Raw genomic sequence first — 16,332 nt, 5'->3', positions numbered from 1 at the left:
TGTTGATGAATGATTTTGAGAACCTGGAGAAGGTATGCTTTAAGGGTCTACCTTGTGGACATGTCCATTTCATATGCTGTTGAAGTTCTAATTAGCTGGGCTGGGGTGCGCTTTAGCGCACGCACCAAAGCCAATAAGCACTTCAGTAGCAGACGAAATGGACATGTCCACAAGGCGGTCCGGACCCTCAAAGCATACCTCCACTGAAAGGATCCTGACAGGCGCACGCAGAGTCGGTTACCAAGAACATGTTATGAACATTTTCGTATGCGCCGGACACCTCTCTCTGTTCCTCTGCTTGTCCTAACCTTGTCCTGCTGTCCTAAAAAAGAAGTGTAGCTATATGTGCCGAATACTTAAAAGGGCTAGTGCGCAGCAGTTACCCTTTTCTAGCGGCTGTTCCCGATTCAGACTTATTCGTTGGCTTTTGCGTGACATCTGGAAAAACTTGCGGGCTTCGTGAGAATGGCGATAGCTCGTTAAAGAGGGTCACTCCCGCAGCTTTTGTCGCTCATTTCCATGCGATCTTTCTACATATATCAACAGGAGATAGCAAAACGCATGCGCTATCATCGTATCGGCTCTCCTAAACATGGGCGTCTCCCACTGCACCCTCGACCATAGCCGATAACTTTCAGCCCTTCTACAACCTTCCAATCGCTCGAAAGATCTTTTCACACGCCATAAGAACCCGTGATCCGTGTGGTAGCCGCTTCAGACACGTCAGACTCACCCATTCACGGACTCGCGCGAATAGCTGGCTATTCTTTTACAGGCTGCCAACTTCCAGTCTATAAGAATCTCGATTCACTCGTCACAGGGTCCAGCCGCCCTTCTGTTGACCACCTTCTCAGACTCACCAGCTCGCTAAATAGCCTATAAGTCAGCTCTGCCGAGGCCCCGAAGTATTCCGTGAGATGAAGAGCGTCCTGTTGCTTGCGCTGCTCTGCGCTACTACGGCCGCGGTCCCCGCTTTTGGGTCGCCCGACGAGGTCGACGATGTTATCGTCGAAGGTTCCAAGGCATTCTCGCTCCTCTTGCCCGCCGTCGCGCTGCCTTACGCCGTAGCGCTGATTGCCGTCCTGGTGCCTCTGGCCAAGGCCTTCGTCTTGGGCGCCATGAATGTGTTCAACCTGCCGTTCGAAGTGCTGTTGACCCTTTACTTCCTCCTGTACGTCGCCCTGTTCACGTTCCCGCAGCTGGCATCGCTGCTCAAGGTGACCTCGGTCTTCACGGCGAGGTCATCAGACTCTGGGGCAACAGCGTACGGAGTGCCACGCTTTCCTGGGGGCGAAGCCGTGATGGACTGGGCGCGGAATTTCGTGCCCGAATCGTGGGTGGCGGCTATTATGTCCGCGGCGGCTCCGATAATGACGTCTTCCGAGGCGACGGGGGAGACTACGTTGCTGCCGGATTACGTGGCGACCACGACGGAGGGTGCGTCGACCACCGCGACCACTGAGCCCTCCACTACAACTGCGATGACGACCTCGACGACCGAGGAGCCGACGGTTTCGCCGCTGCCCTTCGAAACGCCCGCGGGTGTCTCGTCAACGAAACGTGTAGTCTCCTCCAAGAAGCCGAGTACGTCCTCTGACTGTACCTCGTTCAAGGTGTGCGACTCGGTCTCCAGGCTCGTGAAGGATTATCCTGTGAGCGTCATGCTCATGGGTTACCTAAGGTGAGTTGGTATCTTTCACAGGCGGCTCGAAATTTCTTTTAACTGTCCGATAAAGCGCCAGTAAGCGGTTCGTTTGAATTGTTGAGTACGGTGTAGTCATTTGAATCGCGTATATCGTTCCGCCAATATGTTCGACTATTGAACAAAAATGCGTGCAGTATCCAGTATACCATTATTGTCCGCCTAGCTTTGCCGATGTCACGCGCACTAACACTTGATTAACTGATTTAGGTGTGCATTTTACACGACCCCCTTGATTTCCCACATAACTCAAATGTGCTTCTTACCGACCGTTCTGCACAGCTTGCACTGGCGCAATTGTCAGCTTGCCAATTTGTTAGCGTTTAAATTTCAGTCGATCGCGGTAAACACGCCATATATACCCACAAAGCAGGTCATTACACTATAGCTCTGTTCGTAATCGGCTAGGGGCGCCGGTCGATCGTAATGATACAGATAGCAGCTTATAGCCGACTGGCCCAAGAGAGCTCTCTCGAACCCGAAAATGTATGTAAACCCTGGCCTTGTCGCGTGTTGCTCTTTACCGTTTTCAAATGCAGTTTATATTCTTCAGCTGTGAACGCACGACGATATCGGGCCCGCAGTTGGTGCACCGCGTCGTGATAGCCACCGAGCAACGATTACACGCATGTGTCCCACGCACCGGACGAACGGGGCGTACTTAAAGGTTGCGTGCGCGATAGCTAATTTCCTTGTCGTAGAAGGTAAGTTTGCGCTGTGTGGGTTTTTTTTTTTTTTTATAGCGCGGCTTTTAGGCACCCGTTTCTGCGCAGGCGACGGCGTCCTCGACGTAACCGAGCGAACGCGGAGCGCAGCGGGAGATGAAAGACGGCGATAGCGAAGAGGGCACGGAGGAGGAAAGTGGAGAGGGGTGCAGCGGAACCATGAGGTGGAGGAGGGTATGGTGAAAGCGTGAGAAGAAAAGCGTAGTGCCGCGCAAGACGGGCTCTGCGGCGACGATGGCTACGTGATGGCGCCAGAATAGCGCGCGTCGTCTGTATGGAAACAAAACGCTGCATGAGCGGAGGTCTGTCTGCGGCGGCTGCTGTGAATCGCGCCCACGCATCCCCCACGCGCTGCCTCTCGCGACCTCCCGATTAGCGAGGCAGCCGCGCCACACTTCGCTCCGTTGGAAACGTGCCGCACGAGACATGTTGTCCGCGCCAGCCAATATATCGCCAAATGAAAACACGTATAGAGTTGCGCTCAAATTTCGCATAAGGGAGTATCGTAATCGTCGGTTAATTTTTCCTGGTAGCTCTGTCTAAAAACAACGTGGCGCAGCTTACCATTCACGAACACAAGGTGGTCTCGCGTTGCTATATAGGGGCATGGCGTGCTAGTTTTAGCAAGTGATCGTTGTTTTCGGAATACCGGAACACTGGAGGCAATGACAAAAACAGTATAAAATAACGGCGCTGTTATCGACACCTTGATACATTTTTTTTAACTGCGTATGTTTTGCTGCTGACGCGTAGCACCACGCGCTCTGGTTAACTCAGCATCACCAGACAGCGGCACCAGCGCTGTTTAATTCTTATGTTTACATTAACATACGACCCCAATCCTTTCACGTGATAGTATAAGCGCTCGTCCCGTCTACCCCCATGGGTCTCTTCTTTCCGCGCTTTTGTAATCTTAATTACACCAGCATGCCCAATTAGCCCTTTTGTTGATTTCTGCTACTGAACACGTGACTAGTGACAGCTGTACGGCTCCGCGATAACGTCTCGGCAGCTGCTCATCGAATCGCACGGCGCGATCAGTCGCTGCGTGCGGTGGTTGCGGTACACGCAGAGAAACGCTGGAAGCGAGAACAGCTGTACTCATTTGCTTGGTCACGGCGCTAAGGCTGGCATATGATGTCATGACAACGGTAAACTTCGTAGTAAAAGTTAAGTAACTGTTAAGCAATGGCACCTCCGCTGTTTTCGAACTTGAGCCCTCTCGAATAGGTATGTGGTGCTGCAACCGACTGCACCGTCACGCCATTGGTGAAGTGCAAACGCTGAGAGGATGGCGGTGGCGCCCCAGCACTGGTGGCGCTGACGACCAGAGCGAGGACGTCCCGTGATTCTGCGTGTCTTTCTGGTATTGTGACTTGTTGGTAGCGATTGGTGACCGGGAAGGAAGCATGCTGACGCCTTTCTCGACACTCAATCCGTGTCTTCGGCCGAGCAACTCATCGATGCGTGTACTGTGCGTATTGCACCGTTCCGCGCTTTAACATTCCGACGTGTTCTTCTGCAAACTGAGGCAACAAGCAACGATGATAATTGGACCTTCACTTTCCACAGAATGCCCCATGACAACCGCAACTGCGTGGGAATGTGGTAAGGGCAGAATCGCTAGAAAGTATACCGCCCGATGTGTCCATAGCGCCGTGAGGCAGTGTCGAGCGGAACCGCTAAGGGCGCATGGCTTCCCTGTGGAGGCTTACGCCGGTCATGTCCTTGCATTTTTTTTTTTTTCACTTTTTAAATGCACAATGTTTGTTTTTTCTCTCTGCAGTGATTACCTCCACGGACTCAAGTACGAGCGTGCCGTCCGCGAAGGAATGGCAGGCCTCAACTGCACTTCAATCTACTCGCACTGTCAGTGATGGTCGGCGCTCGCCCAGACACGTGAGACGACTACGGAGTTGCTGTTAAATGGTGGGAACGTGCACAGCGACTCGAAGACAACCGGTGACGTGCGACCTCTGTCGCACATTTTTTTTTTTTTTTTAGTCATTAACGCACATTTTCATCGGCGAAAGTAACCACACTTAACCAAAGGAACACGCAAATAAAGTATCGTTTTTAAACACGTGGCACCCCTGTATTCAATTTCCGCATTCAAGCGGACGCCGCAGCTGGGAACTGAATTCGCGATCGGCATCGCGCGCCTTCCCCTTAGCAGAGCGGCAAAGAGAAACCGGGGAGTACGCGCACTACAGATTCGCCATGTAAGTACATCTACCCTGTAATGTCCGAGATTATGTACTTCACCCTGCCGATTGATAGCGAGCGGCCGTCCCGCAGAGAACGTGTATACTGCCACCCCCGGAAACTGGGCCAGTGGAGCGGTCGTCGGAGCGTCTCCGTGTGCGCTTCAAGTTTCTTCCCGAACGTGGAGTGCGTTGTGCGGCACTCACTATATATGTTAGACTGCGCTGTGTGTATGCAGTCGTCTGAGCGGAATGAACAGTAAACGTCAAGCTGCGCTGCAACGCTGGCACAAAGCTCTCGTTCCAGCGCGTCCGTGGTGATCAAGCTAACGTCCTAGCATATCACTGCGCGCTGACTGTCGCCGACGGTTTCCCGTCAGTCTCATCTCCTGCACTGTCTAGGTGCATCGGGAGCCTTCGTGAAATTAGACAAGTTAAACAATCCCCAAACATGGTTTCTTGGAAATAAATACATTGTTTCGGAGTCATTCCGGCTCCTTTAGCAGGGGTGGCTTCGTGTAGCAGCAGCAGGAGCTTCTAAAGCGTTCCGCTTTCTGTGGGCGCCACTATAAGAATTCTTCATGTCACCATTTTCGTGAACCAATCCCGACGATAGTGCAGTCTAACACGTGGTAAAAATTGCACGGTGTTGACCACAAAATTGCACATGGACCACCGTGCGGTTGTCAATGGAGCGCTGCGCCTCTGGTCGCAGACGCTGTCGTTTGATATGTATAGCGTCTGCGACCATGCACAGGAGTTCCCGGACGCTGTACTGGGAAGACTATTTATTGGAATCCCCTTTGAAATGGGGCAGTGACAAATAGTCACCTAGCCTGCTTGAGTTAATCAGGTATGCTATATATGATTTTCAGACTAGCATTTACAGCGAAACTGTTAGCCTCTAGTTGGGCGGGATTTATGTGTCCGAATGCGCGGTGCTCACAGAAATGTGCCGATCCCGGAGATAGTGCAAACAAGCGGGAAGCGCAGTATGCTGCTTCTCCAAGAGGCGTCACATGACGCCATCAGGTGACATCACTTGAAGACGTCATCGCGTGACGTCAAGTTTGATGTGATGACGTCATCAGATGATATCGTCACGTGACGATAATCTCGTATATTCGAATTACAATCCGAGGCTATCATCTCTGCAGCTCGTAAGTCGTACTTTACGAATTCTCTGACGCAATGTACTTTGAAAAAATAAGGTACGCAAATTCTACCGATTGAATTACAACGGTCAGTTGAAACCTTGTCAACGACATGGCTAGACATTGCGCTTGGCGCAGGGCCTAGAGAAATGAGCATGTATGCTGCACTTCCGCACACGCATGACATACGTCCAGTGTTGTACGGAACGGCGTTCCTGGAACTAGTTCCTTTTGGGAGGAACGCCACCGTTCCATTAAGGGTCGGTGGAACGGTAACTCGTTAGGTTTACGAAGGAACGGCAGAGGGAACGGCGTTCCTTCTGTAAACGTTCCACGGCATTGAACACACGCACGCACGTACGCATTACACCATTCAGGGCGGATGGGCGACCGCGTGAGACGCAAACTACTACCGCTTGCCTGTCACGTGACTATGGTACATTTTTTTCGTGCGTTCTCAGCTATGTTTTTTTTGTGTGTGTGTGATTAGGCTTCAATACTGTCACGTGACGCTCCCTCCTGCAGACCATAAACATAAACACAGAGTTGGCTGCGGTGACCAAACCAGCGAGCGCAGGTGTTTTCACCTCGTCCGCGCCCGAAGATTTCTTCTCGTTCGGGCACCAACCCCTTCCTGCCGAGGAACAGGATGAGCTGTCGTGGTACCTGCTGGTACCAGTTGACTACCCGCTGTCGCTGCTGAAGAACTTCGAGGGAATGAACCAACTTTTCCTCAAGTACAACACGGCAGTACCCTCAAGCGCTTCAGTGGAACGGCTCTTCAACATTGCCAACGAAGTGATGACGAAGAAACGGGTTCATCTGTTGTACACCAACATCGAGATGCAACTCTTGCCGAGTTCAAACAAGGGACTTTACTAACTTGCGAATATATGTAGTGGACATTTTTCTCACGCTCATACTGCAATATTGAATCAGCATTCATTAAACGGCTATGTATTGTTCCTTTTGATGCGGTTTCTTGTGCAAGAAATTTAATTATCTTGATGCATGTAACTTTCGATTTGCACATCTGAAGCACAGTATCCTGACTGCGAATTTGAAGACCGAAGTGGGAGGTGCATTATGTCTTGAACTTGTAATAGACGAGCACCAAAGTTGCAGTTAGACATGCCTGGCGGTGCTCACTGAAAAAATTCGTCTAGGAGCGTTTCTTTGGATTCTTTTTATCTCCAGATAATCTGCTGTCAGCGATGTTCAAATTCGTATAATATACATAGTTCGATGTGAGTTTTAAATTGCTCACTTTATTTCACCTCAGGATCATCCGACATTATATTTTAATTTTTAAAAAATCGAATGTAATGTTAATGTAACGACACGCTCCAATGTTCAAAGTGTAACTAGAATGCATTCCTTTCGCATTAAAGGAACTTGTCACGGGAACTCGTTTCAATATTGGTAAGGAACGAGCTTTCGTTCCTGTTCTTGAAGAACATGTACAACACTGCGTACGTCGCTTGTGGTGGTGTTGCTTGTCCAATGTCGGCAACAGCTTCGCTGTCCATGACTGTACATCCACTTTCACAGGGTGGAATGGAAGATTTTTTTTTTTTTTGTACCCTACAGGTCTACAAAATTTATCTGAACTGTTTCAGGCACCCCTTTAATGCAAGATGGTGCCACTTTGCTTCAGGAGATTATTCATGTCAAAATATATCCTATAGTATATACACATGCCCTGCGCAAATTAGCAAAACTAAAGAAATTTGATCAATCGCATCCCATCCTTGGCACATGTCATTGCATGACAAATCAGGTCCCTATGTGCCGCGCCTCTAGTTGACAATCAAAAATGGCAGCCCACCAAATTTGGCGGGACATGTCTGAGCTCTAGGTGTGTTCCAGTTTCATTTCCCCTTCAGCAGAACTGATAGTTGGGCGAGTTGGTGAAATGTTTAGCATGTACAAGAGACAAGAACACAGTAAAGGTGGACATATGAGCGCTCGTGTCTACCTTCACTGTGTCCTTGTCTATTGTGGGCGCTAAATATTTCACTATGAGTCGATTCCCCTTATTTAATGTGGCCAACTACTAGTGCCACCATGTGGCATTATATTGTATACACATAATAGGCAAGCCTTGTGGCCCGCTGTACCCTCTTCCTGCTCCTTGTTCGAAATAATTTATCAGTTCATTGTGGGTCCTTGCTTAAAGCGGTCATCACTTGTTTTCTCGGCACTTCAGGCCTGCAGCCGTTAGGCCTCACCCTCAGCAAGGGTGAGGCCTCACATTACACTAAGACCACTCTGCGTATAGTATACTTTGTCCGCCACGAACATGAACTTCAGTACAACCTCCAAATGGATATTTTACAACAAAACGAATTCGCAGTAACGTGTCATGATCAATTGGTCGTGTGGCCGCTAAAGCAGTATTTAACTAACCCCTCCCCCCTGTGCTGCGTGCCATCACTCCGCTCCCTTTGGCAGGAACCTTCCATGTCAGGCACGGTGGTGACGCATCTATCCACCCCCGCACGGTAAACTCAGCACTGCGGAGGCAACTGTGTTGCGAAGATTGCAGACGAACACCTACATAAATTTGCACACACTCCACCTTATCTACCCCACGGCATACAGAGACATATGCCCGTGGTGTGGAGCAACACCAACACTCTTTCACATCACGTGGGAGTGTGCAGAACACGGAGAAGAACACGAAACAAACGATACGTGGAACGAATGGCAAGGCGCTGCTGTCTAGCCCGGCCCTGGAAGATCAGCTACGACTGATCCAACGAGCTGAGCGGATGGCCCGTGCTAGTGGGGCCTTGGAATAGGGGCACCACCCTGCTGGACAAACTTCGTCTTTAACCCCCTACCCCCTCTGTGGACTGGGGTAGGAGCCTGTCCGGTTTCTGAATATAATAAAGTTTTACTACTACTACTACTACTGCAGAAGTCAAAGGGGGAAAATGATATACAGGTTCGCAGCAGAGGTGCGCCACCGCAGTTAGGCAACACCTGGCTGGGTGGAGCATACGCAGAGCAGGCCTAGGTGGCGCTGGCGCATACTGTAAAGATCCCTTTCCAGGTTTTACGAGGTAACGTCGAGTTGAATACGGACTACAAATGCTTTCACAGAAATAGGTCACAAAATTATACAACCTACAGGATCGCAAATTTATTGCTTAAATAAAAATGGCAACACAAATTTATGTACATCACGAGCTCCATCTTCTTGTCTTCATCTCGCATCAAAGACAATCACTGTGAGATATAAGTTAAGGAAACTGGTCCACGATCAATATAAAATGCTTGTACAGTGCAAAACAATCAATGTTCAATCACCTTTCAATCGTACATGAAAAGCACATGCTGAGCTTTCCATCTTGATGCAGCAAAAGGTCAAAAGCTACTGATAGGTAGGTGTGATGAACAAAAGTTACACGCTGTTAAGTATGTTGAAACTTGCATGATGCTCAAGAAATTTGAGCCCAACTTTTTATAACATACTATATTCAACTATAAGAAAGATAATTTGCCTTCATCATCGCTCTTAACACATCTTAACATGTTAACACATCTTAACGCTCTTAACACATCATTTCCATAAGCAGACCAAAAGCACTGTTGGCATCTATGTGATGCAAGGGGACGGTTGTCAATCTTGTCGAGCATGGTGCTGAGGACTTTTCTTTGTGCACTGAAACGACGACAACCAGAATTCTTGGACCATGGTCCCAGCCGACGTCGGCGCGAACTGCTCTAACTCTTTCCGAACCGCGCCCATTGGGCATCGTTAGCCCGCTATCGAAGGTTTGAAACACCGCTTTCGAAACCTTCCACTCCACTCATGGACACACTGCGCTATCGGACATGAAGGAGTTCAACTACATTTTAGGTTTCTAAGCCGTTTACTTTTTTCCCGCAAGGTAGTGATTTTTGAATGCGCTACGAAATTTCGCAGTAGAATGCAAAAATGGCCGCCCGCTATCGATGGTTTGAAATGCTGCCTTCGAGGCCATTTGCGTCGCTCACGGACACAATGCGCCATCGGACGTGAAGGAGAACCATATTTTTGTTTTCTAAGCAGTTCGCTTTTTTCCCGCCAGGTGGCAATTTTTCCGAAGTTTCGTGATTGTCAAAGTAGAAAGCAAAAATGGCAGTGTCCGAGAGCGGCACGCGCGCTTCGAAAGATCGCAGATCTCGTGATACCACTGCGTCTGCAGCTGATTTTATTGATGGATCGAGCAGCAGCGAGTCCGAGGATGCTGCTTTTTCGCCGATCTTTCACTCTCAGAACGATGACGACACAAACCAGCCTGGAACATCAGCGGCCACAGCCCGGCACGCCCAGCTGTAGTGCTTGCAGTTAAATTTTAACTCGTTAATTTGGCCCCCGTTAATTCGGACGACGGCAGTACTAACATATGGGGCAGAAACTTGGAGGTTAACAAAGAAGCTCGAGAACAACATAAGGACCGCACAAAGAGCAATGGAACGAAAAATCTTAGGACTAACATTAAGAGACAGGAAGAGAGCGGTGTGGATCAGAGAACAAACGAGGATAGCCGATATTCTAGTTGACATTAAACGGAAAAAATGGAGCTGGGCAGGCCATGTAATGTGTAGGATGGATAACCGGTGGACCATTAGAGTTACAGAATGGATACCAAGAGAAAGGAAGCGCAGTTGAGGATGGCAGAAAACTAGGTGGAGTGATGAAGTTAGGAAATTTGCAGGCGCAAGCTGGAATCGGCTAGCGCAAGACTGGGGTAATTGGAGATTACAGGGAGAGACCTTCGTCCTGCAGCGGACATAAATATAGGCTGATGATGATGAGGAATTTGGACGCGCCGTCTGGTTAAAACATGTGCATAACTCTATGGCACGAAACTCTCGTTCATTCGGACAGTTCGCAGAGCTGAGGCACATAAGATTGGGTGGCACAGGGCGTGTTCAAATCGCACCGCCAGGGATGGCATCTCCGAGTAGCGTGTGCCGATCTCAAAGGCCATGCTTGGATATGCTGGAAGTGCCGAAATTCCGAAAATACGTCACGGCCATAATGTTTATTTTATTAGAGTCACCGACCGATAAATCATACACCGATAATTCGGACATGCTCGGTAATTCAGAAAGCTTCGCGGCACCGCCAATGGCCCGTAGACTTAATGTGTAAAGACGACCGATATTTCGGACAGCCGCCAGCTCTACATTCGATTATCCAGACTCCATCCGTGACTGTAGCGTACTCGGATTCTGCCGCCATTATTTCCTCTGGCAACCTTGATGAGACATGAAGCATGGCCTTAGAGATACCAAACATCAAGTATGGCCTCTGAGATTACACACAAAATGGTAATCCCTGAGGCCTTGTCTCGATCGCAGCATTACACCTCAAATTAAATTACAAATGCTGATCTTGGAGGCTTTGCCTGAATAGTGAGGTCGCATTAGCATCGCGATCATCACATCCTATTCCGGAATCCCAGCGCATGGCCGCTCTCACCATTCTGTTTCTTTAGTAAGACAGCGCTCTGCTGGCTCCAAGAAGTCTTTCTTGTGAAGTTATCTACAGGCTGCGTCAAATAGCACCAATGGTCCCCTCGCAGCTCCACTCCGAATGAGTCTTGAGTCGCACTTCGAATGACCCTCCCTCCACCAGAACTGAAGAGCCTGAACTGTCGCCTACCACAACGAGCTCAAATGCGGACATCATTGATGACATGTTAGGCTGCGGTGTGCCGATTCCTGCCACCATTACATTTGAAGACTTTGCAGACGTTGACAGCACGGTGTTGTGTGCCAAACTGAACGAGGACGAAATAACTGAGCAACTTCTCCCACCGTCAAACAGCGACTCTAACTCGGATGATGATGTGCCGTGCAGATCTGACTTGAGCCTTTGCAGTCCTTGCATCAGTGACAGCGACAACAGAAAACCGGCAGAAATATAGGCGTACTTGGTTGCACGTAAGCGGAAGTGTGTGCAGCAATGAATCAACCACTTCTTCCTTGCACAGGGGCATTAAAACATAAATAAAATTATCTTTTTTGGGCACATTCGTTTTTTCGGACATTCGATAGTTCGGACTTATTTACGTTCCCCGTGAAGTCCGAATTATCGGTCGTCGACTGTACTATAATAGACAAACCTGCGGTGCATGTCAAAAAAACATGGCGGCTACGACATACTTCTGGCTTTGCAATTGCTGTTGGCGTTGGGCACTACCTCTGCATCACTATGGTTATCGGCACAGTAGTTATCGGTCTGTGCTAGCCACCCTATTCTATACATACTTTGTTTTCCCCCATCTTTGTATTGCAGTCCGCCCTTTCCAATGTTGGCCTTTGCTTGTGCAGTTGCGGAGTTGTGCAGTTTTTTTCATTGTCGTTTTTATAGTGTTTATCGCTTTACATCAGGTGCGTGTACGAGGACTGCAGACCTTTTTTTTTTGAGTGTGTTAGATTTTGTTTGCGCTTTTCTTTTGTTTTTTCATTTATACTTCGTTTTTTTTTTCTTGACATTGCGCGCCCGCGCTTCGTTGCTGTGCCGCACAACCATGTGCTCTCGTGCCTCAACGAAGTGGACGAAAGTAGAAATATTGAAAACCGTGAAGGCAGGGGTGCCTCAACAGGTCATAATGTGAAGAGAAGCACACTCAGCACATACATGAAGAATGAAGCGGACATTCTGCAGGCGTACAACAGGTACAAGTTCGCTGACAACAGGAAAAGGCTGAGAACAGCAGCGCACCCAAAACTTGAAGAAGTGTTGTTACGATGGATTGCCGATTGGCGCGACGCACAGATGCCTTTGAGTGGCCCCGTTATCTGTGCGCAGGCCAAGAAGTACGTGGTGAAGCTCAGCATTGAACACTTTAAGGCATCGGAAGGCTGGATCGACCGATTCAAGAAAAGACTCGGTCTGGTCTTCCGAAGCGTGTGCGGCGAGAAGGGGGCTCTGAATGAAGGCGTTGTCGAATATTGGGTGGCCGGATTACCCGCGCGCCTAGCCGATTATGATGCCTGCGACATTTGTAACGCAGATGAGACGGCCCTCTTCTACAAAGCACTGCCAGATAAAACTATCACATTTAAGGGGGACCCTTGCATTGGCGGTAAACGAAGCAAAGACAGGATAACTGTTTTGCTGGCTACCAACATGACTAGCACGAAGCGGGCTACTGCTGTTCATAATCGCCAAAGCAGAAAAGCCGAGAAGCTTCCGGTAGACTATTGCTCCAATCAAAAGGCGTGGATGACTTCAGAGGTATTTCAGGCCTTGCTGCGCGAACTGGACCGCCGCTTTTCTGCAAAAGCGCGCAAAGCACTAATTGTTTTAGATAACTGCAGTGTGCACAATAATGTGTCTGGCTGACAAACAGAGTTGCTTTCTTTGCCTCCAAACACAACGGCTTCGCTGCAGCCTCTGGATCAGGGAATTATTTAGTATGTGAAAATCCGATACAGAAGACAACTGCTTTAGCGCATGTTGCTCTGTATGGAGGCAAAGAAAAAATATCACGTAACTCTGCTCAGTGCAGTGCACATGGTGGCACATGTGTGGAGCAACACGTCGCCCGCAGTAATTGCAAACTGCTACCGACTCAGCGGCTTTGTCCGCGCCGCTGATTCTTTGGAAGCCGGGAATCCAGATGTTAACAAAAACGCCGAGGAAGATGACAGACTCCCGCCTCCGGACGTCCTGCTGGACGAATACATACACATAGACGGTGACGTTGCAGTTGCCGGTTGCCTCAACGACGACGAAATACTTGATGTACTCGGCGACAAAGACCCCGATACTGATGGCGAAAATGCGCCCGTCGTAGATGCGTGTGAAGTGCCACGCCGCACTGCTAAAGAGGCTGATGACGCCCTTAAAGTTTTGGAGGACATCTGTGTTGTTTCTCCTGACAGTCTCCGCGGACTGTACCACCTACAAGAACTCCGAAAAATTGTGCTTTCCACACAAATGTATCGCCTGCAACAAGCAACAATAACCAGTTATTTCATAAGGTGAAGGTATGTTGATGCTTTAGGCATTTTTCGAGTTATTACTGCCGAAACCTTGTTAATTCGACATTCGGTTAATTCGGACATTTTCTCTGGTTCTGTGAAATCCGAATTAAAGGGGTTTTACTGTAGCAGAATACCTGTTCCAATGAAATTTTCATTTTTTCGGAGATAGTGCCTATTAGACGGCAATACGTCTTGTATATCTCATAATTTTCGTTAATTTTTTTTTCTCAGAAGATACCAAGTGTGTCTTTACAAACTTTGTTCAATTTTATCCCACAATCTTAATTTTGGCAATTTACATCTTTTTTATGACACACATGTCGTTAATAAAACTTTTATGCGTGAAAAGTGCATTCATTTTGCTTTTTTTTATGTATTACATAAAATATTCAGTGCAGTAGTTCCTTCAGAAAAAAAAAATATGGCGTAACCTAAAGAAATACCTATTTTCCCCATGGTAGGGAAAGTTAAAAGATCTAGTGCGCTCTTTAAAAGAAACAGGACTCATTGAAAAACTGTAGAACATGCAAACTGATCCATTCCTTTCTTTCTTTCTTCTTTTTAATCTTATCTTGTTTTCTTATCTTTTCTGCCCTCACCCCATCCCCCTGTACAGAGTAGCCAACCGGACACTTCATCTGGTTAACCTCTCTGCCTTTCACCTCTTGTTTTCCTCCTCCTCCCTATGAGATGCGAGCTTTGTGTAAGTGTATAAACAACACTACAAACTGTGCATCACAAATGTTGCAAACACTCCCGACGTCGTCTTGCACCAACAGCTTGGTGAAGTGACAATTTGCAAATGTCTACGATTGGTGTTTTGCTTAACGTTGCTGGGGTTCTATTAAAGATATTGCTTCAAGGATGTTTGCACTTTCCTCCTCCAATGACGCCACTTTCTTCTTTTCGTATGCTATATGTCTGGAATTTTTGGGTGCTCCTTTTTGTCCGGCATTGCTTGCTTTGAAAATGCTTTGGTGTTCTTGCCTTAGTCCATCGCAGCTTGTTTACAATGCAACACTCATGATCCTCTGTGAGTATTCGACCTAGATTAACGTACTACTGCAAAGGCTCTAGAGGCTGACTGGCAATCATGATCCAAATAAATATCAAACTGAAAAACAGCAATAACGGACAAGTGTGTAAGGATACAACGCTTGGTGCGTTTCTTGTACATGATCCTGTAGCCACACTCCCTGCAACGTATGGGATCTCTTGGTCGAATCTCGTTCTCCTGGTGGCACTCTGCATAAAAACCAAAGAAGAGCTGGTTTGCATCGAACAATCTGTAAGTGGTTCTTTGTACGTCACTGAAAGGCTCAGTCTTCTGTGAATTCTATATTAAGAACAACAGTTTTGACTTCAATCAGGCTAGCTAAATAAACCTAACCTTTTAAAACAACTGCCGTTGGGTTCACTGCCAGAAAGTGCAAGCAGCATGCAGACCTCTTAAACATAGCCAATCATCAAGATAAACCCTATCTCTCTAAAGAAAGAAGCATGGAACACAGTGTAAACAAGACAAAATTATGAGTAGTTTACATGAAATATCACATTAAAAGTAACTTGCCCTCTTAATTTCTCTTTTGATTGTTCTAACAGAAACAACATTTGTCTTTCTTTTGTTCTTGTGTGTGTAAAGCCGAGTGGTAAGTCCGCTTCAGTTTCTATTAATTCTGTCCTTTGAAGATTTAGTTTCACCACCATTTCTAGCGTCTTAAGAATCATAAAAACCATACAGCTGCAGAATGGATTAGGAATTTTCAATCCTTCAGTGAGTTTTGTTGAGTTTACAAAATGTGGACTCCATGCGAGAACTCTACAGGGATGTCAGATATGAGAACATCAACTATTTCATAACCCGCCGCGGTAGCTCAGTCAGCTAAGGCGTTGCGCTGCTGAGCACGAGATCGCGGGATCGAATCCCGGCCGCGGTGGCCGCATTTCGATGGAGGCAAAATGCAAAAACGCTCATATGCTTGCGTTGTAGTGCACGTTAAAGAACCCCAGGTGGTCAAAATTATTCCGGAGCCCTCCACTACGGTGTGCCTCATAATCAGAACTGGTTTTGACACATAAAACCCAGAAAGAAAAAAGATCAACTATGTCATGGCTAGCATACTTGGAAAGCATGTACCCAGCCACATGAAAAGTATGCTTGATGTAAAAAAATTTGAAAGAAGTGAACCCGCTGCATGACAACATACTGACACCACGAGCAAACACCCGGTCATTTCCCATTCGTTTTAGTAAGACACTTTACAAATATTATTAAAATTTGAGGCACAGGTCTACTCAGAAGTGTTTCAGGATGCATGCAACATGTTTTTTAAGTATCATTAGGTAACTTGTTGAAGTGCATCAGTTAAAGCCTTGTACATTCACTTCATTTAACACCATTAAGCAGCTATGCTTTACATACCTGCCAAGTTCGAAGAAACTAAATCCAGGAGATCTTCCGAACAAGGGGGGGGGGGGGGCAGTCGGTTACACCCCCCCCCCCCCCGACGTCTGTATTTGCAAGTACTGACAGGAGAACTTCATTAAAATTT

The 16,332-nt window shown here is 47.7% G+C and overlaps 1 protein-coding gene across 1 annotated transcript; it reads left to right on the top strand.

The window, feature by feature from the left end:
* The first annotated feature begins 639 nt into the window (after nt 1–639).
* LOC119448853 (uncharacterized) lies at nt 640–4,510 on the top strand. The gene is made up of 2 exons (XM_037712064.2): nt 640–1,681; nt 4,214–4,510. The coding sequence occupies exons 1-2, from the start codon at nt 918–920 to the stop codon at nt 4,302–4,304; spliced, it is 855 nt and encodes a 284-aa protein (XP_037567992.1). The 5' UTR covers nt 640–917; the 3' UTR covers nt 4,305–4,510.
* Nucleotides 4,511–16,332: the final 11,822 nt, after the last annotated feature.

Source organism: Dermacentor silvarum, chromosome 4 (genome assembly GCF_013339745.2).
Source record: "Dermacentor silvarum isolate Dsil-2018 chromosome 4, BIME_Dsil_1.4, whole genome shotgun sequence".
In the NCBI taxonomy this organism is placed as follows: domain Eukaryota; kingdom Metazoa; phylum Arthropoda; class Arachnida; order Ixodida; family Ixodidae; genus Dermacentor; species Dermacentor silvarum.
This window is presented reverse-complemented; position numbering and strand designations above follow the sequence as displayed.

Bases quoted from the DNA above. Each gene is read 5' to 3' on its own strand.
- LOC119448853 (XM_037712064.2), top strand. From the start codon at position 918: ATGAAGAGCGTCCTGTTGCTTGCGCTGCTCTGCGCTACTACGGCCGCG. The intron at 1,682-4,213 runs GTGAGTTGGTAT...TTCTCTCTGCAG, and splicing joins ATGCTCATGGGTTACCTAAG to TGATTACCTCCACGGACTCA.